A 21198-nucleotide genomic window follows, 5' to 3' on the forward strand; every position below is an offset into this window, starting at 1 on the left:
GGTTGAGGTTAAATACGTTTATTTGTAAATATAAATATATATTGCAGAGTAATCTATAGCAGTCTATTAGATATATATCATTTTTTCCTGAGATAATGTGGAAAATGCTGATGAAAATCTGAAGCATTGCTTTTCCATTTGAATCATTTTAAGTTTTGAGATGAGTATGTATACTGTAGGTTATAGCTAGGTGTGCATTGTTTTCTCTTTCTTTAGATTTGGAATTCAAAGCAGAATTTGGTTGACAAATATAAAAGACATTAGTAAGATACGTGCTTTGGTTACACATATGTGTGGATACTTCATGAAAAAGATCCACTTAATTTTTGTGACTTATATATCTTAGAATTTACTAACCATATTAAATGAGTATAACTTTCAATAACTTGGTTTCTTAGCATTTAGTAGAAAACCTTGTGATAGATATTTAAGAGAGTTCATGGTAGAACTAGATGTTTTGCACATGAATATTTCTTTGTTACGTACTGTATTATTTTGTTCTTGTAGATTGAGTTTCCTTGAGATTTAAATGTTCAGTATGTGTTATGAAACATACTCTGTTCTGCTACTTACTTATGTATATGAGAATTCATGCGAAGGATACCAGATTTTTAAAAGATTATTTTGAGATTCTTAAGTCTGATATTCCATAGAAAGTTTTGAAAATAATCTGCAGCAGTACTGAAGTTCTGTAATTGTAGTCAGTTTAAGTACTTTACCCTTCTTTAAATAAATTTATAAAATGTGCTACTAATTTTGTGATCATTAGTTGTCCGCATTGGTGAAACTTCCTTCTGGAGAGGATTATAATTTGAAGCTGAGACTTCTTCATCCTATAATACCAGAACAGAGCACATTTAAAGTACTTTCAACAAAGGTAAGATAATTGAAAAGGGTTGTCAGTGGTAATCTGTGATTGTGAGCTTATAGATCCTTCCAGCCACATATCTTTAAATTAAATACAAACAATAATTTTTGAATAGTTTTTCCACCTTTCCAAATTCTAGGAAAATGGATTGTAAAAATCTAACCTCAAAAGTGTTTATATGCTTATTAAGATAGGTAGAATACTTCTCAATAAAGAGGTTTTCATAAAAGATACAGTGATCAGCATTTTTTTAAGATTTGATACTGACAGTGTCTCATGTGTTGAACTTGTCGTTTTGGTCTGTTGTGATATACAAATACTTCTCTCACACTTTCTTATGCAGTTAAAAATACAGACTACTATAAAGATGAATCTGCTTTCTTGTTTTTTAGTTAAGCTGACTTTTAGGTTACTTTGTTGTGAAGGATTAATGAATAATTTAAATTGCTGTTTGAGTAACCATAATTTTTAGATTCCTTTATATTTTCAAAAAGAAGTAAAAATATGCAGTAGAATTAAAGTTCATGGTATATATCAGCTACCAGTCAAAAGATGTAGTACGAGTACGTAGAAGTATAATTTAGCAGGAAAAATACTAATACTAAGCTGAAAATCAAAAAATCTGACTGGTTCTTTGCTTGCCCTGTTAATTTAGAGTAGTCACACATAGGACAAGATTTTCAGCATCTATAAAAATGAGAGGGATATGGACTGTGAACTCTGAAATCCTTTCATCTGCAAGATTGTATGAAGGTATATGATGAGTTAATGAGTAAGAATGATACAAATTCCATTGCTACACCTTTTTTATGCATATGTCCTGCAACACAGTGTGTTATTTAACTTTTGAGTTTAGTTGTGTGAATTTTCCTATCATAGAATAGAATCAGGGTTGGCCTGTGTCATGAAGAATGGTAACTGGGCCTGCAGGAAGAAGGGGACACCTGAAGAGGGTTGGAGCAGGAAGTAAAGAAGTAAAGAAGCAGTAGTTTTTGCATCTAGTTAAAAATGATCTGCTCACTTATCTATTTGAAATGTACAAAGTACAAAGCTGTTTACTTAAGAGGCAGAGATAGGAAACAGTTGCTTGGACAATAGAAAGTGAGAAAAAGGGTGACATACTGTGAAGATTTTCATCTTACTGGCCCCATCCACATTGGGTAGAATTTAATAAGATATGTTGGGTACAATAAGCACAAAACTATAACTACATTTGAGAGGGAGATAGGTCAGAAAATTAGGAGTTTGGCATTTTTGTACATCTTTCTATTGAGAGGTTGTTAATGCATGTTTTTTTGAAGTAATTTAAATGTAAATTGATTTGTGCCATAGATGGCAAATAACTTAAAAACCTGTGTTACTGAGCCACCTTGTATAATGGAATAGTGTGGTTGGTGAATACACAAGTATGTGTGGCTACAATTGAGGATTTAACTAAGCAGTGTCCTGTCTTATTCTTTATTTTCCTTTGAATCTTCTTTTTGAAAAAGAATACTTATTGATTCTAACCATTCCCCAGCCCCTCTTACTGTGTTCCCAGTTTACTTTTTTTGCCCCTTGCTCCTTTCTTTAAATGCTACATAACTACTTTCCTTTCCTGTGTACTAGTTTGTTTATATGTATACATTTATTTTCCTTATTCTTTTTTTTTTTGCGATACGTGAGCCCCCCACTGTTGTGGCCCCTCCTGTTGCGGAGCGCAGGCTCAGCGGCCATGGCTCACGGGCCCAGCCGTTGCGTGGCATGTGGGATCTTCCCGGACCGGGGCACGAACCCGTGTCCCCTGCATTGGCAGGCGGACTCTCAACCACTGCGCCACCAGGGAAGCCCTATTTCCCTTACTCTTAGTAAGTCTTCTGAAGATAAGAAGGTGTCATATTTGTGTCTATGTATGTGCTTCATGTAGGGTTACCAGATACAGTATAGGATGCCCAGTTAACTTTCTGTTTTTATTTTTCTGAATTTTATTTTATTTATTTATTATTTATACAGCAGGTTCTTATTATCTGTTTTATACACATCACTGTGTATGTGTCAATCCCAATCTCCCAGTTCATCCCACCACCACTCCACCCCCGCTTCCCCCCTTGGTGTCTGCTTTCCCCCCTTGGTGTCCGCTTTCCCCCCTTGGTGTCCATACGTTTGCTCTCTACATCTGTCTCAATTTCTGCCTTGCAAACCAGTTCATCTGTACCATTTTTCTAGATTCCACACATATGCGTTAATATACAATATTTGTTTTTCTCTTTCTGACTTCACTCTGTATGACAGTTTCTAGGTCCATCCACATCTCTACAAATGACCCAATTTCGTTCCTTTTTATTGAGATGATCGTGTGGTTTTCATTCTTCAGTTTGTTAGTATGGTGTATTAATTTGCCTATACTGAAGAACCCTTGCATCCGTGGGATAAGTCCCACTTGATCATGGTCTATGATCCTTTGAATGTGTTGTTAGATTCTGTTTGCTAGTATTTTGTTGAGGATTTTTGCATCTATATTTATCACTGGTACTGGTCTGAAATTTTCTTGTTTTGTAGTATCTCTGTCTGGTTTTGGTATCAGGGTGATGGTGGCCTCAAAGAATGAGTTTGGGAGTGTTCCTTCCTCTGCAACTTTTTGGAAGAGTGTGAGGATGGGTGTTAGCTCTTCTCTAAATGTTTGATGGAATTCACCTGTGAAGCCATCTGGTCCTGGACTTCTGTTTATTGGAAGATTTTTAATCACAGTTTCAATTTCATTACTTGTGATTGGTCTGTTCATATTTTCTATTTCTTCCTGGTTCAGTCTTGGAAAGTTATACCTTTCTAAGAATTTGTCCATTTCTTCCAAGTTGTCTACTTTATTGACATAGAGTTGCTTGTAGTAGTCTCTTATGATGCTTTGTATTTCTGTGGTGTCCATTGTAACTTCTTTTTCAATTCTAATTTTTATTGATTTGAGTCCTCTTCCTCTTTTTCTTGATGAGTCTGGCTAAAGGTTTCTCAATTTTGTTTATCTCCTCAAAGAACCAGCTTTTAGTATTATTGATCTTTACTGTTGTTTTCTTTGTTTCTATTTCATTTACTTCTGCTCTGATCTTTATGATTTTTTGCTTCTACTAACTTTGGGTTTTGTTTGTTCTTCTTTCTCTAGTTCCTTTAGGTGTAAGTTTAGATTGTTTATTTGAGATTTTTCTTGTTTCTGGAGGTAGGATTGTACTGCTATAAACGTCCCTCTTAGAATTGCTTTTGCCACATCCCATGTGTTTGTGTTTTTTACCTTTTTTTTCACTGTAATTGATTTCTAATCTCATAGCATTGTGGTCAGAAAAGATGCTTGATATGATTTCAGTTTTCTTAAATTTACTGAGGCTTGATTTGTGACCCAGGATGTGGTCTATCCTGGAGAATGTTCCATGCACACTTGAGAAGAAAGTGTAATCTTCTGTTCTCGGATACAGTGTCCTATAAACATCAATTAAATCTGTCTGGTCTGTTGTGTCACTTAAAGCTTTTGTTTCCTTATTAATTTTCTGTGTGGATTATCTGTCCATTGGTGTAAGTGAGGTGTTAAGTTCCCCCACTATTATTGTCTTACTGTCAATTTTCTGTTTTATAACTGTTAGCATTTGTCTTATGTATTGAGTTGCTCCTTTGTTGGGTACATATATATTTGTAATTGTTATATCTTCTTTTTGGATTAATCCCTTAATCATTAGGTAGTGTCCTTTCTTGTCTCTTGTAACATTATTTTAAAGTCTATTTTATCTGATATGAGTATTGCTGCTCCAGCTTTCTTTTGATTTCCATTTGCATGGAATATCTATTTCCATCCTTTCACTTTCAGTCTGTATGTGTCCCTAGGTCTGAAGTGGATCTCTTTTAGACGGCATGTATGTGGGTCTTGTGTTTGTATCCTTTCAGCAAGCCTGTGTCTTTTGGTTGGAGAATTTAATCCATTCACGTTGAAGGTAATTATTGATATGTATGTTCCTGTTACCATGTTTTTAATTGTTTTCAGTTTGTTTTTGAGAAGTTCCTTTAGCATTTGTTGTAGAGCTGGTTTGGTGGTGCTGGATTCTCTTAGCTTCTTGTCTGTAAAGCTTTTGATTTCTCTGTCAAATCTGAATGAGATCCTTTCTGGGTAGAGTAATCTTGGTTGTAGGTTCTTCCCTTTCATCACTTTAAATATATTGTTCCACTTCCTTCTGGCTTGTAGATTTTCTGCTGAGAAATCAGGTGTTAACGTTATGGGAGCTCCCTTGTATTGGTCGTTTTTCCCTTGTTGCTTTTAATAATTTTTCTTTGTCTTTAATTTTTGTCATTTTGACTACTATATGTCTCAGCCTGTTTCTCCTTGGGTTTATCCTGCCTGGGACTCTCTGAGCTTCCTGGACTTGGGTGGCTATTTCCTTTCCTATGTTAGGGAAGTTTTCAACTATAATCTCTTCAAATATTTTCTTGGGTCCTTTCTCTCTCTCTTCTCCTTCTGAGACCCCTATAATGTCAATGTTGGTGCATTTAATGTTGTCCCAGAGGTCTCTTAGGCTGTCTTCATTTCTTTTCATTCTTTTTTCTTTATTCTGTTCAGTGGCAATGAATTCCACCATTCTGTCTTCCAGGTCACTTATCCGTTCTTCTGCCTCAGTTATTCTGCTATTGGTTCCTTCTAGTGTATTTTTCATTTCAGTTATTGTATTGTTCGTCTCTGTTTGTGTGTTCTTTAATTCTTCTAGGTGTTTGTTCTTTAACTCTTTGGGGTCTTCGTTAAACATTTCTTGCATCTTCTCAATTTTTGGCTCCATTCTTTTTCTGAGGTCCTGGATCATCTTCACTATCATTATTCTGAATTCTTTTTCTGGAAGGTTGCCTATCTCCACTTCATTTGTTTTTCTGGGGTTTTATTTTGTTCCTTCATTTGGTACATAGTCCTCTGCCTTTTTATTTTGTCTGTCTTTCTGTGATTATGGTTTTCATTCCACAGGCTGCAGGATTGTAGTTCTTTTTGCTTCTGCTGTCTGCCCTGTGGTGGATGAGGCTATCTAAGAGGCTTGTGCAAGCTTCCTGATGGGAGGGACTGGTGGTGGGTAGAGCTGGGTGTTACTTTGGTGGGCAGAGCTCAGTAAAACTTTAATCCACTTGTCTGCTGATGGGTGGAGCTGGGTTCCTCCCTGTTGGTTGTTTGACCTGAGGTGACCCAGCACTGGAGCATACCTGGCTCTTTGGTGGGGCTAATGGCAGACTCCAGGAGGGTTCACCAAGGAGTACTTCCCAGAACTTCTGCTGCGAGTGTCCTTGTCCCTGTGGTAGCCACGTCTGCCCCCTGCTTCTGCCGGAGTCCCTGCAATACTAGCAGGTATGTCTGGTTCAGTCTCCTATGGGGTCACTGCTCCTTCCACCTGGGTCTTGGTGGGCACACTACTTTGTGTGTGCCCTCCAAGAGTGGAGTCTGTGTTTCCCCCAGTCCTGTCAAAGTCCTGCAATCAATTCCCACTAACCTTCAAAGTCTGATTCTCTAGGAATTCCTCCTCCTGTTGCTGGACCTCCAGGTTGGGAAGCCTGACATGGGGCTCAGAACCTTCACTCCAGTGGGTGGACTTCTGTGGTATAAGTGTTCTCCAGTTTGTGAGTCACCCACCCAGTGGTTATGGGATTTGATTTTATTATGATTGTGCCCCTGCTACCATCTCATTGTGGCTTCTCCTTTGTCCTTGGATGTGGGCTATCTTTTTTGGTTAGTTCCAGTGTCTTCCTGTCGATGATTGTTCAGCAGTTAGTTGTGATTATGGTGTTCTTGCAAGACACAGTTCTTGCCTTTTTTTTTCCTTTTCCTTTGTGCTTCCTCTAGTTTCACTTGTTCACAGGGTGCTTCATGCACAGGCCTCACACCTGGCACTTCACATCAGTGACTATTGAGAAATGGCTGATCTGACATCTCAGCTTGGCGGGCTGGCAAACAGTGAATAATTTTTAAATATAAGTATGTTTCATTTGCTAAATTTGGCATCCTTAGCCGTATGCACTGTGTGTAGTGAGTGAGTGGTCAGTAATTGTTCAGAGAATGAATTTATATTGGATTCTGATGTTGGCCTTAAGAAGTTGGCAGGGTGTAGTAAGTATTTTCCTTCTTAGTTTTACAGGTGAAAAGAAATTGAGGTTCATGGACTTAAAATGCCTTCCCCAAGTTCACAAGTTACTAAATTGTTCAGTGTGGCCCAGGAAAAATACTTATCCTTCTGTAAAGCAGTTGCTTCTTTTCATAGGTTTTTCTGTCTGGACTAAAGAATTTATATTTGTAGGATATATTCGGGAGGATGATTATTTTTATTGTCCTAACCCGAAGTAATATATATTACTTTGTTAAACTTCCAGTTTTTAAGCTGTGTTTTATGGGAAACAAATGGAAAGAATTGTATTTAATTATATCTTAATGTAAATGATGAAATTTTGGAATCTTTTTTATACAGCAGAGGGAGACAATGTTAAAATACTGAAAATCTTTCTCTAGGTTACTGAGTCTTGTTTAGTGATGACACTAAAAGGGAAAAATAGTAATTTGCTTTTCATATGTTTGCAGGCGTCTTGAATCATTTATGTGGTTGGATAAAAGGGTGCATTTTGCTTGGGAAAATATTCCTGAAATTAGAGATTCTGTAAAATCTGTGGTTTAAAAGGGCTATTTCTTTGCCTTTTGAGAATCCTGTTTTCTTTCTCACCTTCAAATATTCATGTTGCGGGCTTCCCTGGTGGTGCAGTGGTTGAGAGTCCGCCTGCCGATGCAGGGGATGCAGGTTCGTGCCCCGGTCCGGGAGGATCCCACATGCCGCTGAGTGGCTGGGCCCGTGAGCCATGGCTGCTGGGCCTGCACGTCCGGAGCCTTGCTCCGCAACGGGAGAGGCCACAACAGTGAGAGACCTGCGTACAGCAAAAAAAAAGAAAAAAAAAATGCATGTTGTATATTTATGTATAACCATTGGTTAAGTGTTATTAATTCAAACTAAATCTAATTTGCAATGAAAAGAGGAAGAGGTAGTATCCTTAAAATACTGAAATAGCATTTCTTAACTAAATTTTTTCTTTTTTCAGGGGGGGTGGGTGGTGCCGCACTGCTCAGCTTGCAGGATCTTAATTCCCTGACAGGGATTGAACCTGGGCCCTGGCAGTGAAAGTGCTGAGTCCTAACCACTGGACTGCTGGGGAATTCGCTCAATTAAATGTTTTACAGTGTAATATGTAATATGTTTTTCTTAGAATTCATATTTTTTAGTACCTCTGGTAATTATTTCTACATTCTACTGAATACCAGCTTACATATCTGCCTATTAATCCATTTTTTTATTAAGAAGCTGTAATGGTTCTTTTATTTCATTTTGTTAATATCGTGACAATATTCTCTTATCACAATCACAGGATTATAACTTCAGTAACAGCTATGCTGTGAAATATTCATTTTAAAGATTAATATTCACTCCCTGTAAGAAAAAATTAGAATTCTCAGAATCCTTTGGAGTAAATTTGCCCTTGTGGAAATGTTCTTGTGTTCCTATTTTTAGTCAAAGTAATTTTTTGTATTATATCAATATAAAATATGAAGGCTTTTAACTGAAATTGTGGGAAATAAAAATGTGTGTCTTAGAGACAAAGAGCCCCCTTCTGCCTTCTTAACCCACTGACATTTGAGAAGTTTTAAAATTCCTTTACTTGATATTCATAGAAGAATCTTAATTATGATATAATGGGGTTGGAGGTGTCCCGGCAGGATACTACTGCTTTTTGAAACACACAGATGTGTGTGGGGTTTTGGATTATTGTTTTGTTATGCCTTTTTGATATGGTCATGGTAATAGGGTTTTTTGTTGTTGTGGTTGTTTGTTTTTTTAAATAACTTTAGTTGCTGATATCCACAAATTGTAGAGCTGCCTTTTCTATTAATGTGTATACATTTATTTTCAAAAGAAAAGGATTTTACTGTCCATACTGTCTGTAGCTGTCTTGTTAAACTTATTCATTATGGGTATTTTTTTTATGCCCTTAGATGTTTTACAGCAAAGTGTTTCATGATAGGTATTTACTGTAGCTTATTTAGCCAATGCCATGTTGTTTGACCTTTGGAGAATTACAGTAGGTAACTGTTTTTATTGCTGTGTATTATCCCATGTAATCCTCACAGTTACTGAATGGTGTAGGTATTGTTATTACCTTTTTACAGGTATGGAAACTGAACCTAGAGATGTAAAATAATTTGCCCAGATTTTCAGCTAATTGTAACAATGATGAAGATATTCATAATAGCATTCAGTTGTTACTTGCCAGACACAATGCTATATTGTTTTTATACGTGGTTTTATTTAAGCCTCAAAAGAATCCTAAGTGAGGTAGACCCTATTAATCCCATTTTACAAGCGAAACTGAGGCTCAGTGTGATTAGTCATACATCCAGCAAGTGGCACCTATTTGTGACTCTTTTGGAATTACACAACTGACTGTTTTTGACTTGTCCTCAACCTCTGCTTATTTCTGAGGAAATAAAATAAGTAAAACTTCTAGCAGAAAAAGACACTTCCAGCAGGTTACTCTATTTATTGGCTCTCTCATCTCTAAAATATAGGTGGTTTTCTCTTCTCACTTTCTGTTAAGTGAGATGATATATATGAAGCACTTAGTACATGGGGTATGTAATAAGTGATCAATAAATATTACTGCTATTATTATTTAATACTGATGATTTAGTTTTTATTCAGGTTTTTATTCAGGTTGTAAAAGCAATAAATGCATATCATAGAAAATTTGGAAAAATATAAGTGAGCTGAGAATGTAATCAGTCTCATTACTGATGACATTTTGGCATACTTCCTTCCAGATAATTAGATATTTCCCAAAACTTAGGTCTGTCACTACAGATGATGGATGCTGGAATTTTTTGTTTATGGGAATGTGTCTTCTGATTGATTTCTTCAAAAAAATAGAGGTGGTGGTCTTATGCACCAGCATAGTGCCTGGCTCACAGTAGGTACTCAATAAATACTTGAACTGAGCTTCTAGAACTTCGGAGAAGTTTATTCAGTTCCTCTTCATTCATTACCATCTTTTGCATTAAAAACAATTATAGGGCTTCCCTGGTGGCGCAGTGGTTGAGAGTCTGCCTGCCGATGCAGGGGACACGGGTTCGTGCCCCGGTCTGGGAGGATCCCACATGCCGCGGAGCGGCTGGACCCGTGAGCCATGGCCACTGAGCCTGCGCGTCTGGAGCCTGTGCTCCGCAACGGGAGAGGCCACAGCAGTGAGAGGCCCGCGTACCACCAAAAAAAAAAAAAAAAAAACAATTATAAAATGATTTGAGTGTAAAAATAAAGACAGTAGATGTGCAGTCTGGCCTCAGGGAAGACCGAGCTATTCTAATATTGGACAGAGGGTTTTGGTACAGCAATTAAATGTGCAAAGAGCTGACTGAGAGAATACTGGAAAAGCTGCATTCTAGAGATCAGGAAACATTTATTGACTGCAGACTTGAAACAGATGGTTCTCAAAAGTTTGCCAGAAAAAAATGTTTACCAGTAAACTGCACAGCCCTCTAGTCTCTGGGAAAGATTCCTTCACCATCAATTTGTAGTAGTAAGTGGGAGGTCACTTACCCCTTTTTAAGAAGGTAGTGTCTGGAAGAGCCTTGACCCTTTAGAAGTATGACTTTTCTTTAAACCTGAAGTTCCATTCATTGGAAAAAATTAAACTCTCTGCTGTGCAAAGGAGACCTTAGAAGTGGGTGGTAGTACACATAATATTGAAAACTGACAACCCAACAGAGGAGGGATTCTTATTAGTAGTTTGTGAATGCTGCTTTGGGATATTACGGCACATTGAAAGCCTTCCCTGTGCATATGAGAGCAACATTCAAGCAAACTACCAAAGGTTTGTTTGTTTGTTTGTTTTTTAATTGGAGTACAGTTGCTTTACAAAGCTGTGTTCGTTTCTACTGTACAGCAAAGTGAATCAGCTATACATATTCATATATCCCTTCGTTTTTGGATTTCCTTCCCATTTAGGTCACCACAGAGCACTGAGTAGAGTTCTCTGTGCTATACAGTAGGTTATAAACTACCAAAGTTTTAAGTTAACTTTTAAATTATTTTTGACTTAAATAAAAATAGAATGGCTGATTAATGGTCCCAATAAAAATATCTGAAATTGTACTGGTGGTGATTTGAGAAGTATCTGTCAGAATCATTTTTAAAAGCATATATAAGCATTTTTAAAAGCATATATAAACATTTAAAAGCATATATAAGCATTAAAAGCATATATAAGCATTTAAAAGCATATAAAAGCATTTAAAAGCATATAAAAGCATATATAAGCATTGAAGTAGGTGTAAAAAGGAATTCATAGAATATTAGTCTCTCCCCCCTTTTACCTTTTAAAAAAGCTGTTTTAAATGGTTTATTATGTGCACCTCTTTTAATGAATGGATTAAGTATAATTTCAAGTTCAGGTCAGCATGTCTCAGTTGAAACAGGTTGTGACTTAGGGCTTTGGCTTTATAAAGGCCTCTTTGTTCATAGTGCACAATTATTTAGGTTATAGAGGCTTTCAGAGATGTGAGTGCTCTTCATGTGAAACAAGGGACTTTTTATAGATGGTGCTTAGCTCAGGAACACGTGTGAATATAGGGTGCCCCGTGGCTGAGGTTAGTTAAGGATAGTTTTGATGTACACACTGTTTGTGAGGTCTTCATTTCTGGATGAGTTGAAAATTAAAGGAGCAAGATGCAGTTTTAAATTTTAGTATAATATTAATAGTCCTTTTCAGTAACTATTTCTGTGTCATTGCAGCTGTTGGATTTCTGACCCTTTTTGATAAAATCCCAGCAGTGACAGCTTAAAATAATCAGAGTACTTTCACTTAATACTGTGTGTGAGAAAATATTGATAGTATTTTACTTTATAAAAGTTAATCATAGTTCATTTTAGGGAATTCTGGAGATCCTTTTAAATGTTTGATTTTATTTATGTAGAATTTAAACATGTAAATTACATTAAAAATGCTAATTGTTTTGCCCCTTTTCTAGTGAGATTTGTTTCCTGCTTTTCTCATGAAAACATTTTTTGTTACATTTCTATGCGCCTTAAGAAGATACCCTTCCATTCCATCACTTCATATCTGACTGAAAATATTGGCAGATTTCTTTTAGTGTTTTGTTAAAGTATTTTTAAAATGCACATTTTAAGGATTCTCCCCCTAAATGCTGTTGGTAGAAGGATTACCAGTAATTGTTAATTTAAATGATTCATCTTCCCCAAAGGGGTCAAAGAACCAAAGTGTGACACAGTAGGCTTTTCTTTTTGTAAAGTCTGTCTTCTGGGTGTTTTTCTACTTACAAAAGTAGTAATTCTTTTCTTAGAAAAAGCATTAGAATATAAAATTCTAATTTGATTCGTAACCATTTGCATAATAATTATAACTGTGTTTACCATCACTGTAAATGCTTATTTTTGCTAGGCTAAAAATGAGGGCGAGAGCATTATTTGAATAAGGAAAGCATAAGGTAAGTGCTATACCAGTGTATGTTACGGTTAAGGGTAGATTCTAAGGGAGCAGCCTTGATAAGAGAGTTAAAGATGCTTTTAACATTTCATTGTAGTAAATGGCCTTAGTTTAAGCCTTCCGAAGCTCCTCATGGTCTGTAAAAAATATGTAAAACTGTTAGCATAACTTGTGTTACCAAACCAGGTCCATTTACCCAGTGCACAGCAAGCCAAACACTGGGACACCGGGGTTTGCAAAAGGGAAAGGGTTTGTTCGTGAGGCAGCCGAATGAGGAGATGGGAGAACAAATCTTGTATCTGCCTCACCAGAGGTGAGGGGCTTGGGATATTTATGGGATAAAGAAGCAAGGTGGTCTGAGGTGTGGGAAACGATGATGAAGTGAGGTCATTGGTGTTCTGTGTAGGCATATCTGAGTTACATGCTTCTTCATGGGATGCATGTTCAGAAAATGGCATTAGCATGATTTGGGGGGTGAAGATTTTTGCCCTCTGATGTCGAAAGGTCATCCATGAGATACTCGAGACGGCCCAGTTGAGTGGTCAGTGGTCTTGACTGGTTTGAACTGGGCAAGAGTAGCTCCATGTTCCTGGAAGACAGTTACCATTACTATAATGCCCCATATATCAGAGGTGTTTTATATAGGGGATAGTTAAAGGAGTCTTGTGATATGTTGTTCAGGTTACATGAAACTTGGAGGGTATGCAGTTTGCAAGAACAATTAAAGTGAGCTTAATCAGTGAAGGCAGGTTACAGGATGTTATTTATTAAGCAAGTTATAGTTTAAGGGATCTACCTGGTGACTGCCCTCAGTTTCACTTGTATCATTTTTATACAATGGAATGAATTTCTCTACTCTAAAACAGGTTAATGTACATGGAAATATAGTAATTCCTTTAGAACATGGTTTCTCAGTGGTGGGCACTGTTAACATTTGGGGCTGGATAATTCTTTGTCATGGGAATTGCCCTGCATGTTGTAGGATGTTTAGTAGTACCCCTAGTCACTCCTCACTCCCACCTCAGTTGTGATGACCCAACAGTGTATCCAGACATTGCCAGATTTCCCCGGGGGACAAAATTACCCCTGGTTGACAACACTGCTTTAGAAGAAGAGCATGTGGATTTCAAGACTCTTAATTGTAGTTTATAGTGTGTATGTATATTGTTTTTGAAGGGTGGCTTTTAAGTAGAAACAAAATAAATGTTTCAAGTTTTTCGAATTTAACTTGGTATAGTTTAAGGAAACTGTTTTGAGGACACTGTTCTTATAAAACATTGATAAGTTAAAGAAATTGCATTTTTTTCACTGTTTTGTGTATTTTACATTGAATAATAGATTTTATTTGGTGTTTCCTCTAGATTGAAATTAAAATGAAAAAGCCAGAGGCTGTGAGATGGGAAAAGCTAGAGGGGCAAGGAGAGGTGCCTAACCCCAGACGGTTCATAACAGGTTTGTTTTCTGGCCTTGATGAGCTTTAAATTCATATTGTGTTATATAGTTGAAATTAAATACTAATGAGTATTCTATTTTCATTATTTATGTTCCCAAGATAAGATACATTGAATATAAGGAGGTTGCTCTGTAATGAAAACAGAGTATTTCTTATGATGGTTCTAACTTCTTAAACTCCATAAGAATACAGATAAATGGCAGCAAAAGCCCAGAGGGAATTGGGATTTATTGTTATCATGTCAGTTTGTGATGTCAGTTGGGGGTTGTTTGCTTTTGTGTGTTGGCCTTTCCTATTTTTTCTTTCTGTGTTTTACGTGAATTAGTAGTTTACTCTGCTGATGTATTTCCTCCTCTTCCCTTCTCCCCTCTTATTTATTCCTTTCTGTTTCTTCTAATTATGTCAACTCTAATTTCCTGGAATTTCAAGGCTTCACAGTGAAAAGTATCTAGCCCATTTCTCCCTCTCTCTCTCTGTCTATGTCTGTATGTCTGTGTCTCTCTGTCTGTCTCTCTCTCATGTTTTGGCTGTGCTGGGTCTTCGTTGTGGTGTGCGGGCTTCTCTAGTTGTGTGGTTCAGTAGTTTTAGCACACAGACTTAGTTGTGCCACGTGGGATCTTGGTTCCCCGACCAGGGATCAAACAGGCCCCCAGCATTGGGAGCGCCGAATCTTAACTGCTGGACCGTCAGAGAAGTTCCCCATTTCAGTATATTTCTCTTTTTTCTTTTTTTTTAATAAATTTATTTATTTATTTTTGGCTGCGTTGGGTCTTCATTGCTACACGCAGACTTTCTCCAGTTGTGGCGAGCAGGGGCACTCTTCATTGTGGTGCACGGGCTTCTCGTTGGGGGGGTCTTCTCTTGTTGTGGAGCACAGGCTTCAGTAGTTGTGGCTCATGGGCTCTAGAGCGCAGGCTCAGTAGTTGTGGCTCACGGGCTTAGTTGCTCCGCAGCATTTGGGATCTTCCCAGACTGGAGATCGAACCCGTGTCCCCTGCATTGGCAGGCAGATTCTTAACCATTGCACCACCAGGGAAGTCCCTCAGTATATTTCTAAGAGGTGGAGGCAAACAGCTAATGAAGGCCTAAGGCAGGCTTAGGGGTAGAATAAGGTTGATTGCTTAACCCTTTAAGGGACAGACTATGTTGTGGTCAGTTCTGAGCATAGGCAATAGGCACATAGGTATTTTTCTAATGGAATGATTAATCTGTAGGACACACTTAGAACTACAGTCTAAGACTATTTTATAGCAATGGCCTCATTAATGAATGGAGAGAAATTTCCTTTGATTAGAGATAATGTTCTGATTTGATGACTGAAAAGAGGTAACTCTAAGTTTCAGCTACTTTTAGATTTTTCACTGCTTTCTTCTATAACAGAAAATATAATTTCCTTGTGGCACTTTGTAGAAAACACTAAGTTAGCCAACAGATCATTTTTAAATTTTATTTTGAAATGATTTTAGATTCTAATAGAAGTTGCAGAAATAATAGAGTTCCCATGTACCCTTCACCCAGTTTTCCTGCATGATAATATCGTAACTAACCTATAGCATGATTAACAAAGCCAGGGAATTGACACCAATAGATAATTTTTAAGAATTGAAATACTTCAAGTTGGTATATAAGCTGTTTATTAAGCTTCTGCTTCCCACTTTATGTGAAAGGTATAGTAAAGATATTATGCACTCTTCTTGGAGCTGACTCCCAGATACTTTTGGATTGAGGTTTATATATAGCTTAAAGCATTTTTTAAAAGAAATATCAACACTTTTAATATAGTATCTCACCTAAGTCTAACAGCAGCCCTGATATTAGGTAGCCTAGTATTGTTCTTCCTATTTTACAGGCTCAGAAAGGTTAAGCAACTTGCCTAAGATTACCTAGCAGTTTTCATTGTCTGGGACTAAATCCAGCCATTTAGAGTCTGGCCCTGGTTCTTCTACCCCATGTGTAATACTGCTTGTTGCTGCATTTTTAACAATGGGAAGTCTCTGCTGACATGAGTATCTTTGCAGTTATTTGATATCAATATTATAGTGAATAAGCAAGGAAGTTAGGTTACCTGTCTCTCAGTAGTTCATCTACCATCTCTACAGGTGTTAACGTTTTTCTGAGATTAAAGATTTTTTGGTGTTATAGTTACAAACTCTCTAAACTCAGTGCCTTGGAGATTCAAGATGCTATTCCTCCTGACCTGTTATATTTTTGTAAGGAGTTAATATGCTTGTCAGAGTTTTGACAAGCTGGAGACTGCAGATAAAGGCAAGTTGATTAACCTATCTGGGTCAGCTTTCTTATCTGTGAAATGGAGATTAGAACTGTGCTCCCATCTGGCGAATCAGCGTTAGGATTAATTAAACCCATGTTTCCTAGGTTCTTAATTTACCATGGCACGCATGTTTTTGTTTTCCTGGCTAGTAGTGAAAATGTACAGAAGATAGAGGAGATTACTTGTAGAGGAAGGATAGATAAAATTTGGAAAACAGTATGCTTGCCCTGAATAAAACTGTGGTGTGCTGTGGTTTTGTTTTGTTGTGGGGTGGGGGTGAGATGAGCAGGGAGGGAGTTGGTTTACAGGTGAAGAGAAAGGATGGAAAAGCAGAATGAACAATTAGTAGTTTCTCAACTATTTTGAGAAAGGGCATATATAGAGATCTAGGCAGCAGTGCAAGAGGGACGTTTAGACTAGCATTCATGTGTCCTAATATACTCATAGGGAAGTTTTGAATCCGTCTTGTTTTAAAGCTCTATAGCTGTACTGTCCAGGGTAGTAGCTGTGGCTACTGTACCTGTTGACTACTTGGAATATGACTAGTCTGGATTGAGATGTGCTCTAAATGTAAAATACCTACCAGATTTTGAAGACTTAGTATGAAAAAAAGAATATAAAATATCTTAATATTTTTATATTGATTTCATGTTGACCTGATATTATTTTGCATGTATTAGGCTAAATAAAACATATAATTAGGATACATTTCACCTGATTCTTTTTAGTAATGTGGCTACTAGAAATTTTTAAATTATGTATGTGAGTCGCATTTGTGGCTTACATTATATTTCCATTGAATAGTGGACAGAACTGCTCTTACAGCTCTTAGGTAACTGTTTAGTTACTTTTTAATTATTTGTGTGTGAAGATCTTGATTCCCTTGGTCTTTGGGGCAGTGTTGGCAGTGCCTGAGTCCCTGGGTTCGTTGCCTCTCAGGCTGCAAGCAGCCTCTGTTTATCCCAATGTGCCCTACAAATATTGTCATTTTCTATGTGTGCATGATGTGGGACTGAACTCTAGATCATCACGTGTAGTATTTTTCAACATTCAGGAATTCTTTATTGTTTTCTCCTGCTGAAGTAATCTAATATTTTTAATGTGGGGAGAGGATCGAGTCTTAACTCACTGGCAGATGGCCTGGCAGTTCAGTACTTTCAGCTTATTTCTACTCTGAAAGATATAAGTACCTCAGGAAAAGCCACATTTTTAACATTTATTAAAACTGTTTAGAGAAATTTGTTAATGAAGCATCTTTTTAAAAAATTACTATTTTTAGAATTGTTTGTACTATCTTTGCACCTGTTTTGTAAACATAAAAGTTCCTGTATGCTTCTCACCCAGTTTCTCGTATTATTAACATGAAGGATCTGTTTTTTAATCTAATTTTGCATAATGTACCAAAAGTTTACACTTTGAGTTATTTTGCTCAAAAGAAATTCCCAGATTTTACATTATGCTAACTGATTCAGTTTTTAGAAGTGTAAATGTTAATTATTGATTTATATATCAGAAAGACATTTATTACAAACATGAAATTCAGTGACTTAAAACTATTTGCTAAGATGTTGTATACATCATGGTCAGAAAGTTACATATGCTTGACATAATCACATGTTGATTAATCACTTTTGTCTTTTTTTACTCCATAGATATAAAGAACCTGTATCCATCATCATCTCATTATACAAGAAATTGGGATAAATTAGTTGGTGAGATCAAAGAAGAAGAAAAGAATGAGAAGTTGGAGGGAGATGCAGCTTTAAACAAATTATTTCAGCAGATCTATTCAGATGGTTCTGATGAAGTGAAACGTGCCATGAACAAATCATTTGTAAGAATATAAACTTTAAGAAAATCTATTGTAGTAATAAATTTCACAAATTAAAAAAAAATAAGTATGTAATTTGAGATCAGATTGCATGTACTGTAGTTGGGAGACCATTTTGAATGGACTTTGTCTGAACATTTGTTCTTGCTCTAAACTTAGAGTAATTACTGAGGAAGTTGGGAACTTGTGGAGGAGGTGAGAAACAAATGGTATATTCCAAATAAATTTTTTCATCAGGGAGTTAGAACTTGGAAGTCTTAAGAAATACCAAGGTTATAGTGAGTGGATGATATAGAGTTATTCCAGTTGGATTTATCACAATAGCTGAGTGAGCTTCTGGTGTTTACCTTCTGGTATCATGTATAATCTCAGTGTCAGATGAAGAATATAGAAGGGAAACTTCCAGAACAGTGTTTGCCAAGTAGAAGGTGCACATTAATTATTCATTGGTTTGTTAATAATTTCTGTATTGATTAAGAAAATTCGGGCTTTTTGCCAGGGCATGAATACCACCTGAATTAGGCATCAAATTCTGAGATTTTAATGACTAGTCATCACTATAGAACCATGTAGATTTTGCTTGAAGCTGTAATCATTTGACTTTTACCCGTAGCTCTGGAAATGTCACTGTCTTCTTTTAAGGTGTTGATATTTACAGTAGAAAGTTAAAGTTAATATTTAATAATTAAAATTAACATATAGGTAATAAGTGTGTTTGTGGCTCAGATATTCCATGTAAGTTACCAAGTGGTAACTGATCATGATTATGCTTTTCACTATTGCCTTAAAAAATTGTTTTTAATTAAACTTTTTATTTGGAGATAATTGTAGACTCACATGCAGTTGGAAGAAGTAATAGAGATCCCTTATATCCTTTACAGTTTTCCCCAGTAGAAACGTCTTGCAGAATTATAATATTACAACCATGATATTGACAGTTAAGATAGAGAACATTTCTATTTATTTGTTTATTTATTTATTTTGGCTGCATTGGCTCTTCGTTGCTGCGCGTGGGTTTTCTCTAGTTGCGGCTAGCGGGGGTTTCTCTTCGTTGAGGTGCGCAGGCTTCTCATTGCAGTGGCTTCTCTTGTTGTGGAGCATGGGCTCTAGGTGCGTGGGCTTCAGTAGTTGTGTGTTTTACTAGATATACCTAAGTATTGGGTTCTTTTTTTTGAGTGATTATAAATGGTATTATATGTTTAATTTTGGCATCCATGTGTTTGTTGTTAGTATCTAGAAATACAGGGGTTTTTTTGTTTTGTTTTTAATGTTTATCTTGTATTTACCTTGTTGAACTCACTTACTGGTTCTAGGAGATTTTTTTTGGTAGATTCTTTGTGATTCCTTGTGATTTTCTATGTAGACAATCGTATCTTCAAATAGGGACAGTTTAATCTCTTGCAATTCCTATACACTAACAACAAAAGATCAGAAAGAGAAATTACAGAAACAATTCCATTCACCATTGCAACAAAAAGAATAAAATACCTAGGAATAAACCTACCTAAGGAGGTATTTCAGATAGGGACAGTTTAATTTCTTCCTTTCCAATATGTGTGCCCTTTATTTCCTTTTATTGGCTAGAACTTCCAGCACTATGTTGAATAAGATTGGTGAGAGTAGACACCGATGCCTTGTTCTCCATCTTAAGAGAAAAACTATTCAGTCTTTCACCATTAAGTATAATGTTAGCTGTAGGTTTTTGTAGATGCTTATCAAATTAAGAAAGTTTTGCTCTATTTCTTTTTTTCTGAGATTTTTATCATGAATGGCTGTTGACTTGTCAAATACTTTTTCTGCAATATTTCTGCATGTGGTCAATATGATTAGGTGATTTTTTTTCTTTAATTTGTCAAAGTGGTGATTTTATGTGATTAATATGATTGATTTCTGCTGTTCTACTGTTGAACCAGCTTTGCATCCCTGGGATAAACCCCAGTTGGTCATAGTGTATAATTCTTTTTATATATTACTCAATTCTATTTTTAAATACTTTAAGCATTTTTGTGTCTATATTTATGAGGCATGTTGGTCTACAGTATTCTTTTTTGGTGCTTTTTCTGGTTTTGGTGCTTTTTCTGGTTTTGGTATCAGGGTAATATGTCATAGAATGGATTGGGAAGTGCTCCATCCTCTTCTTTTTTGGGGGGAGGGTATTTGTAGAATTAGTGTTGTCTTTAAAGATTATTTAAACCAATGAAGCCATCTAGGCCTTGATACTTCTTTTTTTGGGAGATTTTAAATTATGAATTTCATTATCCCAGTAGCTTATAGGACTCTTCAGGTTGTCTATTTCATATTGAGTGACTTGTAGTAGTTTGTTTTTGAGGAATTGGTCCGTTTAAGTTGTTAGTGTTGGTAGGGTTCCCTTCAACTTTGAAGGGAACTGCAGGGTCTTTTGATGACTGCAGGGTCTGTAGTGATAACCCATTTCATTCCTATAATGGTAATTTGTGTCTTTTTTTTTTTCCTTTGTCTTGCTAGGGTTTGTCGATTTTATTTACTTTTTTTCCCCCAAAGAATCAGCTTTTTGTTGATCTTAAATTTTTCCTCCTATTTTTTTTGTTCTAAATTTCATTTATTTCTGCTTTTAATTATTTTCTTCCTTATGCTTACTTTGGGTTTATTTTGTTATTCTTTTTTAATAGGTTCTGTGGATATGAACTTAGATTATTGATTTGACCCTTTTTCTTTTTTCTGTTGTATGTGTTTATGCTATAAATTTCCCTCTCAGAAGAATTCAGCTGTCTTCCACAAATTTTGATGTTACTTTTTCATTTTTATTCAGTTCAGTATATATTTTGATTTCACTTGAGACTTCTTATCCTAAGTATATATTCCACTTGAAAAGCATGTATATTCTGCTCGTGTTGAATGGAGTGTTCCATAAACGTCACTTAGATCCTGTTGATTGATACTCTTGTTGATTTTCTGTCTTACTGTTCTACTGATTGAGAGAGGGTCTTCAGCTATAATTGTGGATTTATTGATTTCACCTTTAAGTTCTGTCAATTTTTGCTTCACATATTTTGCAGCTCTGTTGTTTGGTTCATATGCATTTAGGATTGCTGTATTTTCATGATGGATTGACCTTTTTATCATTATATAATGTCATTCTCTAGCTCTGGTAATTTTCTTTGCTTTGATGTTAATATAGCTGATTCTTATGTCTTTTGGTTAATTTTTGCATGATATATCTTGTTCCGTCCTTTTACTTTCAACCTGCCTAAGTCGTTTTTTAAACATTTTTAATTTTA

General features: G+C 36.2%; 1 protein-coding gene across 1 annotated transcript in view; it reads left to right on the forward strand.

Moving 5' to 3' along the window:
• SUGT1 (SGT1 homolog, MIS12 kinetochore complex assembly cochaperone) overlaps positions 1 to 21198 on the forward strand; it is a 40137-nt gene that overhangs the window by 13009 nt on the left and 5930 nt on the right. The window contains exons 10-12 of the mRNA XM_019936456.2: positions 770 to 877; positions 13747 to 13837; positions 17763 to 17944. Coding sequence (XP_019792015.1) covers positions 770 to 877; positions 13747 to 13837; positions 17763 to 17944 — 381 coding nt within the window. The remainder of the gene's footprint in view (positions 1 to 769; positions 878 to 13746; positions 13838 to 17762; positions 17945 to 21198) is intronic.

Source organism: Tursiops truncatus, chromosome 18 (assembly GCF_011762595.2).
Source record: "Tursiops truncatus isolate mTurTru1 chromosome 18, mTurTru1.mat.Y, whole genome shotgun sequence".
Lineage (NCBI taxonomy): Eukaryota > Metazoa > Chordata > Mammalia > Artiodactyla > Delphinidae > Tursiops > Tursiops truncatus.